This window comes from Lagopus muta, chromosome 3, assembly GCF_023343835.1.
Source record: "Lagopus muta isolate bLagMut1 chromosome 3, bLagMut1 primary, whole genome shotgun sequence".
NCBI lineage: Eukaryota > Metazoa > Chordata > Aves > Galliformes > Phasianidae > Lagopus > Lagopus muta.
In genome coordinates, this window is record NC_064435.1 from 90,889,775 (window position 1) to 90,913,891 (window position 24,117).

Below are 24,117 nucleotides of genomic sequence, written 5' to 3' on the forward strand. Positions count from 1 at the left end.
GTAGATAGTTGCATAATTTATGTTCCCCACTACTGAATGAGGTCAATTTGCAAATTAAGGTAAGCATTCCAAAGACATACAACCTTAATGGGCAGCAAAGCATACTCCAACAGTACATTCAAAATCTGAATCAAAGAACTGTAACAGTGGTTCAGAATACTCAATGTACCAGGCAGGAATAACGTCGCTGAAGCAGCCTTCAATGCACTCTAGAACAATACAGTGAACCGTTGCCATTTTAAAAGCAATCTTGTTTTCAGTACAGTTTACTAGAAGTTAAGACCAGCTATGAACTTTCCAAATAAAAAAATCATAGGTCAATAAAAGCAAAACTAGTCTACACGATGTTTTGTAAGTAACCTCAGAACAAGGTTCATAGTGCACAGAAAGGACCCAAAGCAACTGCTCAGCACATCCACAGAAATCCTAACAAGTGACGTTCCTATGCAGTATTAAAAGGCAGCAATATCCTTCTGTTCCCTCAGTGAGGTAGAACAATTAACCTTCTTAACACGCCACTCTGGTGCAGGTATGGATTTTTACAGTTTTTTTTGTGTTTGTTTTTGGTAGCAAATCCAGGATCACATCTTTATCCCCTCCTGTTGACTAAGCTGTGATAGTGTTTTCTTAATACGCAACGCTGTTAGCCTAGCAGCTCCGTTGGCATACCAGCATTCCCGCATGATCTTTGCCATTACTCGTAATGCCTGCAAAAGAAACAAATTATTACATGCATTTCTGTTCATACGAAACCTCTGTACTGCCTTAGCCTCTTATAGTACATATTTCTGGAGTCTATTACTAGAACTACATTGGCATGTTGTATAAGAACACTCAAATCTTGATTTTTTTTCCTGTAAGTAAGAGATCTGGTATTATTCAGCATGTGCAAAAATACTGTAACAAAATTTAATAGCTTGTCTAACTATTTTCTAACCTAAAGTTCTGAATTAGAAAAAACACACTAATTGTGCTTTAAATCCAGGTAAAAAGCAATAGTAAAGAACCAGAAGGCACTAAATATTAGCATGGAAGTGCTGTGTAGCTGAGCATGTACCCAAACACTTTCTCAATCATTAAGTGCTTTTCAAAGAGTTAGTTAAATATACAGCAATTCAGTACTTTTTGTTAATCAGGTACTTCCATTGAATTTGAACTTTATAACATTCTGAAAACTTGGAGCCTTTTTATCCCTCAAAAACCTATTTTTTGAAATTTGTAAATGCTACTATCAAGTCACAATGGAAAGAACAAAAATTGATGAAATAAAGGATAGATACACAGATTTTACGCTCAGAGCTATATGACAAGAAATTGCTTAGTTGATTTGCAAGATTTGAATGGAAGCATAAAAAAAAAATACTTTTGTAGCAGTAGGTGTGTACTGCCTTTCTCTCCAAGCTGCACTGTGTTGCCAATTCTTTTTTCTCAGGCCTTCATGTGTGTATTAACTTCACACATTCCACAACCCAGTTACCTCTTCCATCTAATGGACATCACATCAACCTACTCCTGTTCTAGCTTCCTGCAGCTATTCTCCTATGCTCTGGCAAGCAGTAGCTACCAGCATTACAAACTCGTTCCAGAGTCAGTCTAAATTCTTCAAGATATGCCTCTGTCAAACGAGAGGGAAAAGGCACCAGACTTAGTGCCAGGCTGGTTCACATCAGGCAGGACAGCACCGTTGAAGACGAGCAGTACTGTTGTCCTGGCAGAATGCTGAGTTGAAACTATGCCTGCTTTTCAAAAAATGTACTAGCCAGCCTAGGTATAAACCAACTGGCACAGACCTAATGAGAAGCTGTACATTTTTCCTGATTAAAACAACAACAAAAAAAAGCTTTTACTGCCTCAGCTGTGTGTTAATCCTGACAAGCAACTGACTCCCAATCCACAGAGCTGCCTGTTCACTCACCATGGAGTGGAGAAAGAAAATCAGAAGGGCAAAAGCAGGAAAACACGAGCTGAGGTGAAGACAGTTTAATAATGGAATAAATAAATAAATAAATAAATAAATCCAACAAAACCAAACAATTTGGAAGCCATTGCTCACCATCAGCTGAACAATACCTGGTCAGCCACCAAGCGACAATAGCAGCCTGACCAGAATTAAGCTGCTGAGCATGACACTGAGTGTTATGGTATATTCCACTGATCAATTTGTATTTTTGTCCCGTGTTTCCTTCCAGACTTTTGTCCGCTACCAAATTACAAGCCATGGGGGCACAGCTGAGTTATCAGTGTGCTCAGGCAGCTAGAAGGGCCAACTGTATCCCAGGGTACATGAACCACGGCACTGCTAGCTGGTCAGCCTCATCTTCAGTACTGTGTGCAGTTTCTGGTGCCATGGTACAAAAAGGACATAAAACTATCAGTGTCCAAAGGAGGGCTAGGAATATGATGAAGGGTCCAGAGGGGAGACCCTATCAGGAACACCTGAAGTACTTTGGTTTGTTCAGTCCAGAGAAGAGGAGACCTCATTGTGGCCTACAGCTTCTCCATGAGAGGAGCAGAGAGGCAGGTGCTGATCTCTCTGTTGAACAAAACCCAAGAGAACACCATGAAGCTGTAACAGGTTCATGTTGGGTGTCAAGAAAAGGTTCTTCACCACAAGGGTGGCTGAGTACTGGAATGGCTCCCCAGCAAAGCGGTCACAGCACCAAGCCTGCTAGAGTCAAGAAGTGCCTGGACATGCTCTCAGTCATACTGTCTGATTTTTGGATGGTGCTGTGTGGGGCCAGGAGTTGGACTCAATGATCCTTACAGATCCCTTCCAACTCGAGATAAGATGTAATTCTATGATTCTAGGAAGATTAACTGTATCCCAGCCAGATGCTGTACAGCCTCCTATTAAGCCATTTATTCACAATGACACTTCCCAGACAACGTAATTGATACTAGCTTTAACTTATATTAGCTTCCCCTATGCTTCACAGGAAGGAATGCTAGAATTCTTCGTGGAACATAAGCTATTCGCTTTTGTAGGACTTCATTAAATATTTAGGCATAATCAAAGTTCAAGAGTATTCAATAAAGCCACGATGATTAGAAAGAAAGAAAGTTTTCCCAGAGGCAACCCTTCTCCCTTCCACCACAAGCACAACTTTCAAGCTGCTGAAATCAATAAAAGCTCCAGTGTTCATAAAACAGCTTTATAGAGGTTAGCCAATACCTCACAGCTCTGCCATCTGTTTGGGATATTGGGCCTTAACTTCTGCTCACAAACAACTTTTTTCATTTCTTCAACAGAAGGATCTGAAGGAACTAGGTCATAATATGGCAACTGGTAATCTTCATGGATTCCTGTAATTGGTTGAAAAAAATCTTTTATTTTTACCTAACACTGAAACATGCACTCTAATTTTACTTACGGTCCTTATTGGTGCCATTTTATTTTTCTACTTTTATTTCTATAAAAAACATTACATTGTGATCTACAATAACATTTTAAAAAAACATCCTTAAACATACCTTTACATTACCTTTGAACAGATTTTGAAACGTATGTATTTGGAAGACATGAAAGCTATGCCAAATCTTTCATAGGCTAATCCAAAGAAGTCCTTTTTGGAAACATGCCATTTTGAATAAACTGTACACATCTAAACACGTGATGTCTAGGTCTTAATTGCAGTGTTGATCTCAAGGGCATTTAACTCTACTCTTTTATTCTCTTTACATCAAAAGTTTTAGAGAGAAAAAAAACAATACAGGCAGGACTATTTCCCATATTCATCACCTGCTATGGTTCATTATTTTACACAGAGGTGGAATCAACTAGATATCATTTACAGGATTAGCAATTAGAGAGTCTGAAACATACTGCAGTGTTTTTCAAGAAAATTTCTTAAGCTTCTGCTCACAAGGATCTGTAAATTACAAAACTTGACAGATATTTTAAGTAAAGATTGCTACATACCACCGATTGAACATCGACGAGCAATTTCCCAAAATACTAATCCCATTGCATAGATGTCTGCTCGTTTGAATGACTCAAAATGTTTCATATTTATGGAATCATCTAAAACTTCAGGTGCCATGTACCTATTTGCAATAAAAGAACAGAAAACGTGTGATTTCATAAATATCTCCTGTAGAAGAAACTCGGTGTTACTGTTCAGCTCAAACACATTTATGTGGAAAAGGAGAGAGAGAGAAATAATGCACTTTACATTAAGATGTTCAAAGTTTCCCTGCTTTTGGCATATACGTTTACAAAAAAAAAAAAAAAAAAAAAAAAAAAAAAAAAAATCAAAGCATTGAAATAAACAGCTGTAAGATTTAATGTAAATTAAATAGAATTTATGAGGGATATTTAGATTTGATTACTAACAGAAAATATACTTCACAATTTAGAATACAGAAAGATAACTGAGTGCCAATTTGAAGAGCAAGTGAATGGAGAGCAGAGAGCCTGAATCGTGGAACAGCTTGAGTTGGAAGGGATCTCAAGAACCCCTTCCAGGGTTGGAAGGGATCTCAAAAACCATCAAGCGTCAATGCCCCACCACAGGCAGGGAAACAAGCTGCTAGATCAAGTAATAGACCAGATTACCCAGGGCCCCATCCAGCCTGGCCTTTACCACCTCCGGGGATGGGACATCCGCAACTTCTCTGGGCAGTCTGTTCCAGCACCTCACCATTTTCTCAGAAAATACACTTTCCCCTGACATCTGATTTAACTCGTTTCCCTTAGTTTTAATCTTCTCCTCCCTACCCCTGTTTACCTGTGTGATTTCCCTCATATTTATTAACTCCTTTAAATATTGGAAGGCTGTTAAGAGGTCTCCCTGCAGCCCTCCCTTTTCCAGGCTGAACAAGTCCAGCTCCTTCAGCCTACCCAGCCCACCAATCATCTTCATGGCCCTTCTCTGAACCCTCTCCAATAAGCTCCACATCCTTCCTCCGTTGGGGGCCCCAGATTTGGACGCAGTACTCCAACTGGGGCCTTGTGAGGGCAGCATAGAGAGGGACAATCACCTCCCTTGCCCTGCTTGCCACCTGATGGAATCTAGAACACCACTGATCTTCTGGACTGCAAGTACATGCTGCTGGCTCATGTTCAGTTTTTCATCCACCACAACCCCTAGGTCCCTCTCAGCAGGGCTACAAGGCTGAAAAGTCTTAAGTTTTCACAAAAGACAGAGTCAAAGAATTCCCACATAAAAATACACAGACAGCAGTTTACAGGAACGCTTGTTGTTCTTTATGCAGAAGAGAGTACATCAGCAAAAGTAGGATTTTCTGAGAATGCTGCCGAGGCACAGGGGAAAAGACTTGCAGGAGATTATACTAAAAGGCTGTAAGGTATATGGGAACTGCTGAATCACAGCCTGATCCTCTGATTGAGCACCTGAGGCGAGCCATGAGTCAGCCCTGGGAGCACAGGTGAAGGCAATGCTCTTGTGCTACTGGAAGGGATGGAGCCTGGCTGCACCTCTCCTAGACCCCATTGAAGAGCTGAGTATGACGAGGGCAGGATCTTTTTTGGAGATCGCTCCTCTTGGAGCCTTCTCAGCGAGCCCAGGACAAGGGTAAGCTTTCTGCCTGTTCTTTGGTGTGATAACCTGCTTAGCCTAACTTCCCTGTATATTTTTCAGTTATAACATCCATATATCCACTGATTATAGGTAAGGTTATATTGAAGAGCACCTGCTTCATTAAGGTTATCCAACCAAAGACCTTTCATTGTAAAGCAGACAAACAGAAAGCAATAAGCAAAGAAAAAGGGGGAATAAGTAAAATGTGAAGAGATAAACAAAAAGAGCCATAAACTTGGTAGATGTAACAGAAACAGTAATGATGACCAAAAGCCTCCAGTCACTGACTGATGGGCTATTAAGAAACTCCAGGCATAGTTTAGGAGAAGGCCAGTCTCGATTTTTTAATTGCTAATAAGCGTGAAAACAAGAGAAATGCAAGGAGTGTGGATATTCATACTGTACTGTGGGACAACATGAAACTTATCAAGCAATATTTAGGAGAAGGGAACCCAAAAGGAGCCAAACTGAAGGAATACACAAAATGACCTGACAAAGGGGCCAGGTACATGTAGACAGACCATCTGCTTTTCCGATCAAGGCCTATCTCTGTCTGCTCATTGCTGTCTTTTTAAATCTTTTTTAAAAACTATCATTCTATATAATCTCATCATTTGCCCTCCCACACTGCACATGTGCTCTAAGGTCTACAGGCCACAACTGGAAATAGGTGTGATTCAGAGCCAGTAACTGGAATCAGACCAGGGATGAAGGTGCCACTGGGCCTGGAGTGCCACCAGCTACAGAGGAAGAATGTTTCAGCAACTGGAAATGGAACTGCACGTCCTAGAAGTCTTTTGGAGCATACATATGGAGTGACAGCTCTTGTGGGGGAAACAGTACGAGCGAATTCTGGGCCAGCAACTGCAGTCAAACAGTGGGTGAAGACATCCCTGGGACTGGGTTGCCAGCAATAGGAGCAAGTCATTGTCTCACTGCCAGTGAGAATGAAGAAGCAAATGAAGGTCAGTGCTTCAGACACTGGAATGGGACCATGGGTCACAGGGCCCACAGTTCCAGCTGATAGGTACCAGTTTCTGCAGGACTGGGATCAGAGAAGCAGAGTAAGGGCTCTCTGTCAAAGAGAGAAGATAGGATTGCAGCAGCAGCCCCTACAGATTAAGTATTAAATGCATGAGGTCTCAGATAATTAACATGTATAGATTACTGCAATGTCAGCCAATAGTTCTACTTCTGGAACAGTCACAGAAGCTTATACACAACTATATCCAATCAGCAATAGTACAGCAGAGACTCAAATATACTAGGACTCCCATTTTCTTAGCACCAGAGGTAGCATGTAAAGTACAAGACTGGAAGTGACATACAAAGAAGGAAGGGCTATCAATAAGAATGCAAAAATATGCACACTCCAATAAAGGTTGTTGAAGACAAGGTTCTCCTGAGCAAAGTATAGGCATATAAATCCCTCACATGATAACAGCACAAGCAGAGAACAACTGTCTGAACAGGAACTTGAGGCTTACCTTGACTGCATTTACCAAGTGAATGTGGTTATAAACTTGTATGTCAGTCTTTTACAAGTCTCAAATGATTCTAGGATATCTACATTGAAAACTTAAATCAAGAAAAATGCAGGATTATAGTGAGCGTTTCCTGATTTCAACAAGGACTTTGCACACATACTGGATTATAATCTTATGTTACTTCATGTCCTTAACAGTATAATGCTCAGCTTCTGGTCCAAAGGAAATATTTAATCTATCTCAAGATCATATGGGGACAGTGGGGACAAGAATATTGAAGGAGTTTGAAGGATAGGGGAAAAAAAAGCACAAACCAAAATACCCCAACCATGATGCTGGTCTGTTAGGCAAAATCCCTTAAACAAGTACTAGTGAAGGCTGTCCCATTTCTTTAAGTCATCCTAGGGACAAGAATTTTAACAGAAAAACTCAGAGGCCCTTGGTTGAATTCATGCCCTCAAGAAAGAACAGAAAAACAAGGATATCCTCACCCCTGAAACTTTTAAGAGGAAGCTTGGCTTGCTCCCTAGACCGTAAGTTTTACTGTAGATAATTACTGCAAAAAAAATATTAACTTAGTCTAGTCTCTCTAAATTTGCATAGAGAGCTTCCATGCAAAGAAGAGATACCAGAAGAGATACTGGTACTCAGCAACTGAAGTATAGTTGTTATTGAATAGGTGCAAGCTGAGCTTCACTATGGAAAAATAAGTGAAGATGCAGAGTTACTTACCTAAGAATACACAAAAGGGAGGAAGAAGGGACCAAGCCTTTCTATGAAAATGAACAGTTGTCAAAGAAGTGACTAAAGTCTAAAGTGGGCAGTGGACTTAGTCCTGATGCTGCCCATTGCAGAAAGAGAGCTGCTACATCTTCAACCTTGTGAAGTAGCATGAGGCAATGATTAGTGAGGATTTTGGAGGAGTAATTCCCAGTATTTTGTAATCTAGCAGAAATTCAGGAAGTAAATCATCTGGCCACTTGTGTAGCATTTTTAATTTGGTAAGGGAGCAAGAATAGCAGCGCTTTAGAATGAAGTAATCTCAGCAATGTAATTGTCAGTAAAACAACCTGCATTTAAAGTTCTAAAAGCTTTGTTCAGACATGCACACATAGCATCACTCACTGAAGAGAAAAAAATCATTTTTGATTTAACAATCAGATCAGGCAACATCAGTACAGAATATCCTCCAAGGCAGCTAGAGCATATGGCTGAATTTAATACTGCACAGCCCTATATGACAGGGTTTCCATACATTTCTCAGTGACAGACTTTGGTACAAGCAGCATCACTGATTTAACACTGAAGCACTTAATTATTTGCACTTAAAAGTGCAATTATGCATATCTCAAGTTACTTTGAGAATGAGAAAAATCTACATATCCAAATTCAGAGGTAGACTTTTTTTTTTTTTTTTAAAAAAAGAGAGCAATATTGATCCATCCACTGGTAATTCTGTCTATGCAACAGATGACTGCCTTGAGATATTTTTTTTCTCTTAAAAACATAACTCCATGGAAGTCTATACTCAAGACTCTGCACACTGTTCTACCATGTGGGATTCAAATTTGAAACAAATAAAATACTGCCCCCCAAAAACCAAGGAAAATTGACCAGTAAAAAGAAAAGCACATGCTTTACTTTCAACATCCCAACTTACATGCATCCAGATGGCAACAAGGCATAAAATACAAAGACAGGGCAAGTGAAATCTCCACAGGTATTTCTGAGGTCTTCTAATCGTTTAATGTATACTTGTGCAAAATGTAGCAGGACATGTTTTCAAGCATTTTATATACATGCTAGCAGTAGAAGCCAAAAGTACCACTGTGTGCTTTAAATACAGTCTAATGCACCAGCTGAACTGCCTGCAACAGAAATCTACTTGGTACTGTTTATATTTATTTTTTAAGTTTGTAGCTAAAAAACAAATCTAAACAGAAGAAAAAGCAAAGCATTTTATTAAGAAGACATCTGATACATCACACTAATAGTTTTTACCTTTTTGTTCCTACTCTGTGGTTGGGGGCAATGTCAATTGTGTCCGTAGCTGAATCGTGTCGAACTGCCAGCCCCAGGTCTGCAATGCAGCATGTTCCATTCTTTTTTACCAATATGTTTTTTGATTTCAAATCTCTGTGGGCAATCGCTGGTTTGCCTGTAAAGAGAAAACAAAAATAACACATATGTAAAACACAACTGCTAATATTCTAGACCTGGTGCAGCTTTTGTTTCAAATTACGGAATTCTTTCCAGATCTGCTACTTTGAGCTCATCCTCAAGATAATCCCTGAAATCATTCTTTGTGGACTAGCTAGCTGACCAGAAAAGTGCACTAAATGCTTATGGTATTACCCTAGTCTATGCTGCTTCCCTCCCTCATCCTATGTACATATATGCAGTGCATAAGTACAGGGATCTCTTGGAAAGAGTCCAGCAGAGGGGCACAAAGATGGTGAAGGGCCTGGAGCATCTCCCCTATGAAGAAAGGCTGAGTGAACTGGGTCTGTTCAGCCTTGAGAAAAGGAGACCGAGAGGGGACCTGATCCAGGCCTATCAGTATCTAAGGTGTGGGGGTAGAATGGCGAGGCCGGACTCTTTTCAGTGGTGAGTGGAGACAGGACAAGGGGAAACGGCCAGAAACTGCAGCATAGGAAGTTCTGCACCAATGTGCACAAGAACTTCTTTAGGTGAGGTGACGGAGCACTGGAACAGGCTGCCCAGGGAGGCTGTGGATTCTCCTTCTCTGGAGATGTTCAAGACCTGCCTGGATGCCGACCTGTGCGACCTGCTGTAGGGAACCTGCTTTGGCAGGGGGTTGGACTCGATGATCTCTGGAGGTCCCTTCCAACCCCTACAATTCTGTGATTCTGTGATAAGTACTACTTGCTGTCAAAAGACTTCTATCTCATGAAACAGCTCCTTAACGCTGCCACAAATCAAAAGTAGGCACTGCATACGTGTAGTGCATGAAAGATAATTACATAATCACAAGAACTGGATACATCACAGAAGGGAAGGTTAAAAAAGACCCAAGCCCCCAGAATGCCTCAAAATATCAGCAGTTAGAAAAATCACAAAGTGCATCAGTAAAACTAGAAACTTTATGTATGTCTTAACAGTAAGGAAGTTTCTGACAGTTTATTCTCTCTGTAAGCTTTTGAAGGAAAACAAAATGATTTTGCTGTAGTAGTACAAGAGCAGCCATTTTAGCACGTAAAGGAATGTAGCTGGTGGGTGACAGTTGAGAGAAAGCCTGTTATCAATGAAGAAGGGATAAGTATACTTTTACAACTAATAGGCTTTTTTTTTTTATTAGGTAGTAGAAGAAAAATTTCCAATTTCATCTTGTTCTCAGTAGAAACGTATACTGAAACACGCTGTCTACATGAAATTAAGATCTTATTTTAGTTCAGAAATTATTATAGGTCCTAAACAAACATTTCTCAATTAACTCAGCTCCTCAAAAGATTACAAAAGCAAGCAGTTGCAAAAAAGCTAGTCTGAGAAAGTTCAGTGTTCTAATTAAGACAAAGTACAAAGAGCTAAGTGTCACTAAAAAAAAAAGCTGTAAATCTATTTTAGCCACGTAACAGACTGAATAATTTAAAGATTACCTTGTGTGCCTACAATTTCCATGTGAAGATGAGCAAGGCCACTGGCAGTAGACAAGGCTAATTTTATCATTCCTTCCACGGTTACTGTATACCTGTTCAGGTAATCAAAGAGCGACCCATGTTCGTGATAATCTGACACCAACCACAGCTGTGTCCACGTACCATTGTCTGCAAAACAACACCGGCATGAATATCACACACACAAAACTGCACCCACAGGCCCCACTCTTATACAGCGCTTAGGGATTGCAAACTATGTTTTGTAACCTCCACCAGGTAGACTTCAAGTCTTTACTTCTATCCTAGTAACATTTAAATGCCTCTGTAAAGGTCTTACAATGCAAAAACATTATGAACAGCTTAGGGAATATTCATTTACTTAAATTAAAAGGCAAACTGCAGAAAGCCTATGTTGCTATTGTTCCTGCCTAGGGAACAGTATGAATGCATGATGCAAAGCTAATGACACCAGTACCAGTCCAAAGTCATCCAGACTACAGGTAGAAAAAAATACCTGTCTAAAAACTCCTGCAAGTTTATTACGAGTTTATAGCTTAACTTGCTTCACTTATTACTCTATTTTTGCTTTACCAGGCTAATTACTTCAGGTAGTAAGTGTTAAAAAACAAAACAAAACAATTATCTCCTGCCCTAAATCATACTTCTGTGCAACTATGTGCCTGTGCAAATCAAGTACTGCCTCATAACTCTTTCAGTCTCTCCCCGTACTTATCCAGCCTCAGTCTGTGACACACTGCCCACAATTATGAGCAGATGTTGGATTTTCCTCCTGGAGTGGGAGCTTGCAAGCAGCAGCCTGATGTTTTATTTCAAGAACTAAACCAAACCCCACCACCAATGACCTCAAAGTTGCTGGCCAGAACTGTGGTTTCCAAAGAGAACAAGGGATAAAGAGAATGAAAAACACCAGTTATGAGAAAACCAGTTTGCTGTATGATTTTCCACTGAACTATGAGACAGACAGACAGGCTGCAATACACAAATACCTCAAGATAGAAAAGTGACAGGCAAGAATCCAGTTGCTCAAACTACAAGAACACTGGACACAATGTCTTGAAGTTTATCTACAGAAAGAAGACTATTTAACAAGTCAAATCATGGGGAAGAAAGACTTTCTGACCTAGGAAGCTGAAAGTACATCCACAGAACAGTCCTGCCACTATGTAGGTTTTCTAATTATTTCTTTATTAGTTTAAAGCTCTCAAGACAGATCTCAGAAGTATTTTATAGCTACTTTTACGGCTGTATTTTATAATTACAATTATAAAATTGTAGTTCAGGACCTCTATCCCAATCTACACAGCCATTATTCCTAATAACAGGTGACAACACAAGCTAAACATATGAAGAACAGGAAGAAACGAACGCAGAAGTTAGCTCCTATCATAAGTATCCTGCTAATCAAACTGACAGTTCTGCAGCTTCTTACATTTCTTTTTTCTTCCTCCAATCTCCTCAAAAACACGCTGGGCTCAGAGAAGTCAGAAGCACAACATGCCAGATCTGCAGATCATAGACTATATATTTAAGCACTGTTGAGTGGGTGAGAAAACTTTAAAGAAACACTTCTACATGTGTGGTTCAAGAGAGGTCAGAGTTACCATTAAAGGAGAAACTACATCAGTAACAGTGCATTTCTAAAAATAATCTGAACATTTCAGAGCAGGAACATAAAAGTCTAAATTACATTAAAACAATTCTTATACTAGAAAAAGAATTCTAGCTCCCTACATTCACAGCTTACTTTCAAACGTAACTTCACTGAACCAGTTTCACAGAACCATTAGATAAGCATTTACAGACACATAAAATGATGCTCTTTCCAATGCACATATTCAATAAGCTCAAAAAAGCTGTAGGAGTTCAAAATGAAATAACCTAGTCACAAGTCAGAACATTTTCTTACTTTCATTTTACTGCTTCACCAGTTACATCCCCACACTGACTGAAACAATGCCTGGCCATTAGCACCATACACAGTCACGCAGTCACTGACTCATCCTGTTTCTTATGGATGGGATTTCTGTATGTTTAAGCTACACAACAGTAAGTACAGAATTCAGCAGATATCCAGGAGCAATTAAATTTAAGCTATCTACTAGGTCTACTGCATTGAAACAGATCTTCCAAAGACACTAGATTGTTCATGAAAAACCACCACTGTGCTGAGTCAAGACTGTATTGCCTACACATAAAGTCTTTTCCTCTGAACTCTAGATGCTTACCTAAGAAGAGAACACATTTCTAATTACAAATCCTTCTGTTTTCTTTTGTACAATTCTACTACCTGAAAGGTGCAAAAAAAATAATAATAAAAATAAAAAATAATAAAAAAAATAAAAATCACAGAATGTCCTAATTTGGACTCAATGATCCTTGTGAGTCCCTTCCAACTCCTGGTTGCACACATCACCACCCACACTTTAAACCATGTTTCTGAGAGCACTGTATCCAAACATTCCTTGAACAACACCAGCAGGCTTCCCCTCAGCCTCTTGTCTGGGCTGAACAAACCATGGGAATTCATCCACTCCTCACAAGTTTTGCTACAGACCCATCACCATCTAATAGTTTCATGTCCTCCTTACAATGTGGTGCCCAATACTTCGCATGCTGCTCAAGGTTGAGGACTCACAAGTTTAGAGCACAGTGTGGCAATCTCTCCTCTTAACCGTCTGGCAGTGCCAGGTCTGATGTACCCCAGGATACAGCTGGCCCTTTTGACCATCAGGGCATGCTGCTGACTCAGATTCAGCTTGCCATCAGCCAAAACTCCCAGATCCCTTTCTGTGGAGCCCCCTTTCCAACCTCTCATTCCACAGTCTGTACACTTATCCAGGGTTAACCTGTCCCAGGTATAAAAATCCAGTGCTTACTTTCCTTTATCTTCACGTGGTTGGTAGTCACTTCACCCTCCAATTTGTCAGGATCTCTCTGCAAGACTTCTGTACCCTCTCCTGGGAGTCAGCAGTCCCTCCCAAATTAGTATCACCTGCAAGCTTACTTAGTATACCTTCGAGTTTTGTATTCAAGTCATTACAGTGAGCTGACCCTAAAACAAAGCCTTGCAGAACCCCACTAATGACTGACCACCATTTACTGTAACCCTCTGGGCTTGACCATCAGTCAACTGCTCCCTCATCCCATTATGTTTTTGTCTAGCTGCACGCTGACTGTTCTGTTCAGAAGGATACTGAGAGAAGCAGTTTTGAAAACTTGACCGAAATCCAAAAATATTACATCAACTGGTTTTGTCTGGTCAGCTAGGCAGGTAACCTTATCATACAAAGCGATTCGGTTCGTTAACAGGATCTTCCCCCCACAAACCCTTGCTGACTGGGGCCAATGACTGCACTGCCTTTCAGATGTTTTTCAGTAACCCACAGAATATTCTCCATAATTTTGCCAGGCACCGAAGTGAGACTGACAGGCTTGTAATTACTAGTTTTCTTTCTTGATCTTCTTGAAAACCGAGTCAATGTTTGTCTGCTTCTACTTAATTGGCACTTCTCCAGATTCCCAAGACAGTGAAAAATAACTGAAGGCTGATGTTATTTTTTGATACCCATCTCTGTAAGAACCTCGGATGAATTAGATCTCATAGATTTATGTGCATCCAGCTGAAGCAGCAAATCCAACACAAGGTCAGAACTGACTGGGAGTTTACTGTTAAGACAGTCTTAGTGCTTTAACTCAGGGCTCCAGGGGTTCCAGATGTTCACTGGTGCTCAAGACAGCAGCAAAGAAGGCTTTAAACATTCCTGCTTTATCTACATCCCTACTTGTAAGGTATCCATCCTCATCAAATGAAATGAAGTTATCTATGCTCCCCCTTTTGCTGCTGACACATTTTAAAAAGCCCTTTTGGTTGTTCCCCATAGTACTGACCAGTGTCAACTCATACTGAGCTTTTGACACACAAATTTTCTTTCTACAATGGCAAACAGCATCTCTGCATTCCTATCCCTTCTGGAGATAGAAAAATTTCCCACTGTGACACACCAGTCACAGGTGTCTTCCAAGCAGGTTTCACTTATTTGTGATCAAAGCTCTGGGACAGAGCCAAGACTTCTAGCTCCTCCTGCTTTACTCCTCATGTTGCATACACTGCTGCAGAAACATTTTGATCCAGTGTGCCTAGCACCTTGTGGAGCAGACTGAATGTTATCATTAGCATGCAGCCTCTCAAGTGCTGCTATGCCATTCCACAGTTTATCACTGGTAAGCCTGGTTTTTCCCTTTTCTCTCTCTGGATCTACTTTAAAGCTTTACAAATCAGTCCTGCTCACTCCAGCAGATAAAAATTCTTTTCAAACCCCGTAAGAAAGGTGCTTCTCTTCAGGTGCCAGCAGGCCTGATGTTGTACAGGAAACCCCATAATCAAGAACCACAAAATTCTGCTGGTGACTCCAGCCTTGGAGCCATGTATTGATCAGCTGGGTCTGCCTGTTCCTTCAGATACTGTTCCCTGCTCATTGAAGGACAGAGGAAAACACCACCTGATCCTTCAACCAATTCCCCGTAATGTCCTTTTTGATTGCTCCTGGACTTCTTTTTGCTACTTTATTCATCTTAATATTTAGTGTTTTTATCTACTTTCCAAAGGAAGAAGAATAAAAGCTTGGCATATTACCTTTTCTGAAAGAAGCCTTTTTTTGAATTATGTATGTTTGTGGCCCTTCTGTTAGATTCTAAACAAGCCATGGTCTTACATACAAGCTTACATGAATATTATTACAGACCAGTTGAAATGCAGCAGTAAGAACACTGGAGTTCAGCTGGCACCACTACTACATCTTCACTTTATCTGACAAGCTATGCATTTATCTTTCTTTAGTGGTATTGGCAGAACACAAATTATTATGAATTTATTAAGTCTCATGCTGTTGACAGTGTGGTTAATTATTACTTGGTGACCCTGAATATTCTGGATGCAGAGTAAACAACATCTGCCACAAAGTTCCCAACTATACGACTCACATTGTCAAGCATGAAAAAGTAGTTACACTCGGTCACAATTACATAGAGTAGCACAACTTTCCATGACAAAGTAACCTAATTTATCTAAGGCAACATCATCAGGAACCTCAAGCAGTATCAGAATGGTAAAAAAATACTGCAAGAATCTAGGTATCTTGGAAACCTATTTAAAAGTTTAATAATTCCACCCATCTGCAAGAAACTTTCTGAAAACGTTTTAAGATCAAAACAACTCAGAAGCAAAAAGTTTATTTTGTAGGATTAATAACATTTGAAGTTCTAAATCAAGAATCTTTCAGATTTGTTTTTAGGACACTGACTATAGAACATGAATTCCAAGTAATCTTCATTTTAGACAGTCTCCTTCAGAAGAATATAATAGATTACCTGCGCCTCATCTAACCTATGCAACCAAATTCCAACTACAATTAAATGCATGTTTGTCCATAAGACAAATGCTAAGTTTTAAAGTTTGAGTACTGCTGGGTAATTAGAATTCTAACCCCAGATTTATGCTCCAAGTCAAATGTTTGAAAAGAAGCTATGAAAACTACCTTACTGCTTATGTTCTCTAGTATCTTACATTAAAATGTATCCCACTGAACTTTGAAGAACTACTTTTTCAAACTGAAACTTCTCCTCCTTGAAGTGAAACAGCTTGACTATCACACTAAAGATAATCATCTGATAAACTAATTAATGACATGTAATTTCGGTAAATTAGGAAGACCATCCAGTCAAATGCCTTCTTCCCTGCTGACATCACAGCTTCAAACAGAATGGCAAAAGCATTTCTCAAGAGCAAGGTAATTGTACTCATTCCTCTGCAGTACATTGCCTAACATTCCTAGAAACACACTCAGCACGTAAGATAGGCTGATTGAACAAAGCTAACCTTTACCTACAGAGGTACAGCTTTTAATTAAGATGAAGGAACAGAAGTTGAAATATTTTAATGCATAAGTTTACCTAGAAGCATGCAGCATAACTTCAACTTACTAACAGTACGAATACAATTATTTCTATAGAAGCTAAACCCATGGAATTCATGAGTAGTGGGAACAGAAGTTCCTGCCCGTGCCTGCAGACTACAGCAGATACTGAACACACTGTAAAATTGGGTATCAAACAAAACAAGTAAAGAAGTCGCCAAAACCCCAAACTACATGCTTAGCTTGTTCAAAACAAGGCAACACATGGCCCCAGCAGCTTGTGGAAATTATACCTCTATAGGGAATCTTTTTTTTATTTTTTTAATTTGTAAGATGTAAAGATGTTTTCCAGGAAAAAAAAAGCAGGTTTTGATTATTAAACATGTCAAATTAAGTGTTCAAGTAACTTTTTTTTTTTTTTTTTTTTTTTTAAGTCTTAACTGCCTATTTGTAAAATAGTTTTTGTAATTATCACTCTGAGAATACAACAAATCAGCAAAAGTAATTAGTAACATCTCTAACCTTTATTGTCCGCAGCTATGAATCCAAGAATGTTTTCATGTCGTAGCATAACTGTTTGATAAATTTCTGCCTCTCGAAACCACGAGCGCTCTTCTCTTGAAGAGAAGATCTTCACAGCAACTTCTTCTCCTCTCCATTTCCCCCTCCATACTTCTCCAAAGCGACCCTTACCAATGCTTTCTTGGAGTACTATAGTTCGTGCAATTGTTCTTTGCACAAGTAAAGGTAAACCTAAAAAGAAGATTTAACATTAACATTTAGCATTGAATTTAAATATCAAAATAAGCACTTAGCTTATAAGAATAGTAGTACATGTATTCCATTTTTCTCTTAAAATGCACAAACTTTCTCAAGATTTTGACAGCTTGCTGGGAACTTCTAACAAGCATGTAGTAAGATGTTGCCTGCAATCATAAATGCCAACAATACAAAAGGTGAAACATATTATGCTACAAGCTGCCTCTACAGTCATTCAAAGGTAGGCATAGACTTTCTGTTTAGGAATCTGGGACACAGAGATGAACAACAGACAGTGACACGACATGAAACACAATCAAATGAAATACAGAACATGAAACAGTAAGGGTGGTTTTTCTTTGTTAAGGATCTGCCCATCACTCTCTTGGCAAAGCCACTGAGGAGCATGTCTGCCACCAGTCCACTTGCTTGACTTCTTGCTAGACAAGACTCGATCCACTTCTAAGCTGAAGTCAAAACATGCTTATCAGCAACACTGTCAAACATTCATGCTGATGCCCAAGTACACTAGCAGCCTGTTAGTACTCTCAAACACCTCTAACACCAGAAAATCTTTGCAACATTTTCCCCATTTCAGAGGTCACTCTTGTGCACTTCACTAGCATTATATTGAGAAAAACGCTTACATTCATGCAGGTTTTACAGCTTCAGAACATCTACATGCTTTCAACTCACAGCACCTCATAACATGCTGCCATAAACTTACACAATAAACAAGAAGGTATTCCCCAGGCAGGGTAGGTTTTAAGTCTCTTGTAACTAAAAGGCTTGTTGTAGAATTCTGCATTGACACTACATTACAGGATGAATCCATCAGCAGTTATCTGCTCACAATAAGGTCTTTTGACATTGGGTCATTTCACTTTTATCAAACACCTGGATCTATTACTCCATAATCACTGTTCCAGTAGCTGACAGAAGAAGACACATTTTCAATTTCCTTAAACTACTGAAAATAAATCACAACTAAAAGACTGAATAACTACTTTCCCTTTATGTCTGAACATTCTTTTGTAAATAACAGCACTAGAAGACCAGATGATCTGGTCAACAGCATTACCATGCTTGTGCCTCAGTCTTTGAGAAACGCAAATTAAAACATTTCAGAGAGCTTAGAGTCCCTTGAGAGTTTCAGATATAAAGGTATTTCCTGCATGAGCTGTGCTGATAATGTGTGTATCTCTACACAAAGATAAAAGGGGAAAAATGCAGATACCAGAGATCTAAACATTTCAGGCACGACAATATTATTTGCAGAGGAAAAAAAAAAAAAGTCAAACTTCTGTTGTGAAACAGCTATCCTCAGATCAACTGTATTGTGTGCTCAAACAGCAAGTGCTTATCTATGAAGCCTAATTTGCCTTCTTTATGGACATATTTTTGAACTGCAGAAAAGGCCAGATAATGACAGGACCAAACTCATTCCTGAAAATGCAAAATTTAACTCTGCCAGCAAGAAGTTTCTTTCTTAACACTTACATATTACAATGACAAAATACTTATTCAGACTTGGAATACAAGCTGATTTTTTGTACTTGGAAATGGTGATGTGTGTAACATTTTCTTCTACCACAGCTGTTTCCAAGAACTGTACATCTTCAGTTTCAGATGCACTGCTTTCCTTGTGCTGTACTGTTATGAATATTGCTTGTATAAAAGAAGATAGCACATCCAAGAATATCAGCTAACCTTGAAATTGATACTAAGCTTTACATCTTCTAAAAGAGAGACACCAGTTTTGCTTTACAAACCCTCAGATGACCACGTTAAGACAATCGCAGAATCATTTAGGTTGGAAAAGACCTCTAAGACCATCAAGCTCAACTATTAAAATAGCACTGCCAACTCTGCCATGACCCTGAAGACCACATCTACATGTTTTCATTGTCTCCAGTGATGGTGACTCCACTGCTCAGCAGCCTGCTCCAAAGCTTCAAAACCCATTCAGTGCAAAAAAGTTTGCTGATATTCAAGCCAAACCTCCTTTGGCACAACTTGAAGCCATTTCCTCTTGTCCCAGGCAACAACTGACAGGACATTTACCCTCTCCTTGCTGCAACCTCCTCTGAAGCAGCTGTAGAAAGCAAAAAGTCTCACTTAAGTCCCCTTTTCTCTAGGCTAAATAACCTTTGTTCCCTCAGTTGCTCCTCTTAAGACTTGTTCTCTACACCCTTCACCAGCTTAACAGCCCTTATTTTGGATGCGCTCCAGTACCTCAATGTCTTTCTTGTAGTGAGAGGCCCAAAACTGAACACAGTATTACAAATGCAGCCTGGTCCCACCACAGCTGAGAACAGGGGACACCTCCTTCCTAGCCCTGCTGGCTGCGCTGTTTCTGATACAAGCCAGGATGCTGTTGGTCTTCTTGGCTGCCTAAGCACGCTACTGGCTCACCTGGCCTTTTCTGCAGGGCAGCTTTTCTGCCACTCCGTACCACTGCACGGGGTTACCACTGAGCCTTCCTGAACCTCACACAGTTTGCCTTGGCCCTTCCCATCCAATCTATCCAAGTCCCTCCTCCGAGCCTTCCTCCTCTCACCCTCATGCAACACCCCTATCTTTGTGTCACCTGCATACTTACTGAGGGTGCCCTCAAACCCCTTGTCATTAAGGTGCTATAGTACAACTCTATGGTTTTTAAAATTTATTTAAAGATTCATTTACTTCTATTTGTTGCAACTATTCATTCTTTCTCTATTCTGATTGCCAATAGGAATTCCTATTTATCTTAAGTCCATAAGAATTGATCACCACATAACACTGTTTTTCAACTGAGCACTTTCCACGTTTTGGTTTACATGAAAGAGCCAGTATCACCTCATACCAACCAGTATCACCTCATACCAACCAGTATCACCTCATACCAACCAGTATCACCAGTAACTTGAGCAACTATATTAATGTACACCAGACTGCCTGAAAAGCAGCTGCTGGAGAGGGAGAAACATCTTCCCCTAGAGCAGGTTGTCCAAAGTCCCAAGAAACCTGGCCTTGAACATTTGCAGGGATGGGGTATTCATAGTTTCTCTAGGCAATTTGTTCCGGAGCCTTGCCATCCTCTTAGTGAAAAATTTCTTTGGGATACGTGACCTTAGCTTACCCTCTTTTACTTCAAAGCCATTACCTCACATCTTGTCACTATGTCCCCTAATAAAAATTCCCTTCCCATCTTCCCTGCAGGCCTCCTTCAGGTACTGGAAGCCTTCTCTTCCCAAGACTCAACAACACCAATTCTCTCAGACTGCCTTCAAGTACAGGTGCTCCAGATCTCTGACCATCTTCATGGCCCTCCTCTAGACTCACTCCATCACATTTTTGTTCATACTCTCAAACATTTTAACACAATGCTGAATTTACCTTGTAAGATTCTGTCCTAGAAGACCTTTCCTAAAACCCCACGAACTGGTGAAGTCTCATTCTCTTCAATCCTCTATGAAACGTTACTAAGTTGAAGCAGCTTTACAACAAGTTCAACTGACTCAGGTTGACAATGACTTTGTGATATTCTGTTTTCTAAATGCTTCAGGTTCCTGTTTGAACTCACCTACTAGTAACAGAAGCTTCTCTATGGTTTTATATGATTCTGCTTCCTTGCGTGCAAGTTGCCTTGGACACTTCTAAGTTGGAGAGTAACAGCTGCACATTCCAACCTACGTAACACGTCATTATTTCAGAGATTTACATCATGATCTAAAAATCACTCACAGCTCCAAAAGACCTCAAAATTCTTCACTGAGATCCTTCTGTTGAAGCCTTAGCTTTCTACTTTGAATGTTTTATGAATTTCTTTCATCAATCCTCTAATCGTTTTAGGTTTAGCACTACTGCCTTTAATAACAGTTTTGTGTCACCACCACAGACAATAAATCCTAATTCCCTTCATATCTGAGCTCACTTTCAGAGCTTTGATATGCTTCTTATCAGAGAATACCACAATACAAAATTGAGGGAATCCTTTTTACTTGACTACCAGTGCTTTCGGTCCATTTGCAGGATCACTTTCTTGGCCGTGCTCTGCGCTGATTAACTAGTGCTTTTATGCCCAAACTACTTTCATTAGGAGCTCTGACTTTTCCTCCTTCAGCACCTCCATTCCCACTCCCAGTTTATTTCAAAAGTGAAAATTTATAACCGTGCTGAATGAAAACCTAGATTAAAGTCGTTGCAGGCATTTCAGGACACTGAAATTATCATTTAAGTAGTGGAGCACGAAAGGATGATAATTTAGAAAGTCTTTAGAAAGACTGACAAATGTGGGGACAAAAGGGTATGTCATGGAAAATACACATACTACTAACAGCAGAGGAAAAAAAACCACTTCCCATTGTACTCCCATAGCAAAAGAAGTATAGAACTTAAGTACAACAGAACACTATAGAACAACAATGCTAATGCTTGAACAACTTGAATAACAGCAGAATAACATGGATTTCACTGTGGTCAAGTTGGACTGCGTATGAAAGTTAAGAAACACTCTCCTTGTTTTACAAGAATATGATTTTGTCTTTCAGACACAGAACAAATTAGTTTTCCTTAGCAGTAACTCAAACTCAACCTTATTTGCTGTTTTTCTTCCTCTGATGCAGCCAACAGAGGCAATGCTCAAAAACAACAGTAGGTCAGGATGTTCTGGGACTCCAGACCAGGCACGACTGTTCTGAAAACTATGCAATTCCCCTGGCTTGATGTTTTTAACACTCCCACTATTTCCACTCCTCACCCCCCTGCCCCTCAAAAGAGCACAAAAGAAACCCAACCCCCTACTCTTCCTGTAAGTCTCAGATTCTTATTCTTTATTAAAACTCCTCTGTACACCCCTACAAGAACGTAACTGGAAGACCACGTTCAGAAACTGCATTTATCATACTGTACCTCAATATATGTTTTATTAATCAGTTTCATTACCTGAATTCAGTATTTTTGTTAATGAATGAGACAACTGATATAAACCTGAACTGCTGCAGCTCCAGCTCTCCTGAAATCAATTTACTCTGTCATGACCAAGTCATATTTGAACACTCAAAAAACTCTCAACTGAAACTTAATTGTTTACACTTAGTATAACCTCAATGAAAATGTAACCAAAAGACTACTTACTTTAATCTACGTTCTGAACACGTGCAGCAAATTATGTTGATTTTATATTGATTTGACAGAGCAGTGGACTGAACAGTTTTCACCAGCTACTGCCATCAGTAAAGAACTACAGACTAGGTTTTTAGTTTGCTTCTGTTATGTTTCTTATCCTACTTCTGTGGGACTGAAGGATTCAGAAACAAATAATCAAATATAAACATTTACTGGAAGAAAACAGCACCATGAAAGCGCACACACATTTCAGCACATACATCTATTAGTAGAAGGATCAATTTTCATTTCCATATAGTAAAAAGCTGATGAGAAATTGACATGATACCTCACTCCCACAGGATATAAGTAACTTAACATGGATCAGAGAATTAATCTGTGCTATGACTTGTGTGATGTATCATCCCATATCGATGCTTACTAAGCCATATTTATATGACAAACCAATATAATGCCATTGGAAACTATGTCAGAACTATAGCAAAAACTACATGCAGTAAACAAGACTTCTACCTCATCCTCCCAGAGGAATACCTATTGAAGTCAGAATTTAAAAAAAAAATAAGAAAGAGTTATGAAGTCAAGGGATAGAAGTTCTTTGGACACAGTATGCAGTTATTTGTAACTGACATCTTCTCCGAGGGGAGAATGGGTTAAAATATTAATTTGTACTTACAACTCAGAATATTCATCATATACCTATAGCTATACACATTTTTTAGTGTAAAGCTAAAAGAAACAATTCTAGAAATTACTTCAGAAATGCAAGAGATTGGAATTTAATCATGTTGTGCAGAACAAAACATATACGACTGGACCCTTATTAATAGTAGAAACAACAACTGAATGTACAACGTTCCTGCTCCGTATCAGATTGAAGAGAATTAGTATCAGCAACTCAGCATGATTTTACTTCACTTATTTCTCAGTACTGGAATCAGTTCTGATACCAAATGAATCTATATGAACGCAGCATATTTTCTAGTTTCTTGGAAGTTAAAGTACATTTGATTTTTTTTTTTTAAATAAAGATCACAAAGCTCTTAGAAAGCTTTTTAACAGGTTATTACATAGTATGACATTACCTGACCCAGAGCCTGAAGTTGTCATATCATAAATTAAATCCTTTAAAGTAGTTCCTTCAGATATAAAGGGACGATCCAATGAAGGATCTTCTTCACTTGGCACACGGTGATGAATTACAGTACGGTTATGACAAAGATACAGAATCAGCATCAATGAAATGCAGACAAAGCAGACAGGTCCAGCAATAACAGCTGCCAGTTCCACAGGTCCCAGACTAGAAGCTGGTCTTCCTGGAGTAGGACCTGGTGGTAAACAAATAAGGCAGTTTCACCATTTCCTTCTATGTAACATCATGAAATATATCCAGTTTATTTACTTAATGATATTTGAATTACATTTCTTAAGAACTATCCTTCACAAAGTTACTGCACACACACACACAAAATTACAATGGACAAAAGTAACTATTTTAAAGAACACCCAGAGTTGGAAGGGATCTACAAGGACCTTCAAGCCCAACTCATGGCTCCTACACATGACCACCCAAAATTCAAACACTACATGTGAGAGCATTATCCAAACACTTTGTGAACTCCAGCATGCTCTCTGTCAAGATTACTGTGCTGTGAGTGAGCCTGTTCCAGTG

At 39.5% G+C, this 24,117-nt stretch overlaps 1 protein-coding gene across 2 annotated transcripts in view; it reads right to left on the reverse strand.

The window, feature by feature from the left end:
• Window position 1: 1 nt before the first annotated feature.
• TGFBR1 (transforming growth factor beta receptor 1) overlaps window positions 2-24,117 on the reverse strand; it is a 30,116-nt gene continuing 6,000 nt past the window's right edge. For both annotated transcript variants that reach the window (XM_048940727.1, XM_048940728.1), the window contains exons 3-9: window positions 23,531-23,773; window positions 17,100-17,330; window positions 10,645-10,812; window positions 9,029-9,185; window positions 3,920-4,044; window positions 3,173-3,303; window positions 2-707 (exon numbers count right to left, since the gene is read on the reverse strand). In XM_048940727.1, the coding sequence (XP_048796684.1) occupies window positions 582-707; window positions 3,173-3,303; window positions 3,920-4,044; window positions 9,029-9,185; window positions 10,645-10,812; window positions 17,100-17,330; window positions 23,531-23,773 (1,181 nt within the window). In that variant the 3' untranslated portion in view covers window positions 2-581. The remainder of the gene's footprint in view (window positions 708-3,172; window positions 3,304-3,919; window positions 4,045-9,028; window positions 9,186-10,644; window positions 10,813-17,099; window positions 17,331-23,530; window positions 23,774-24,117) is intronic.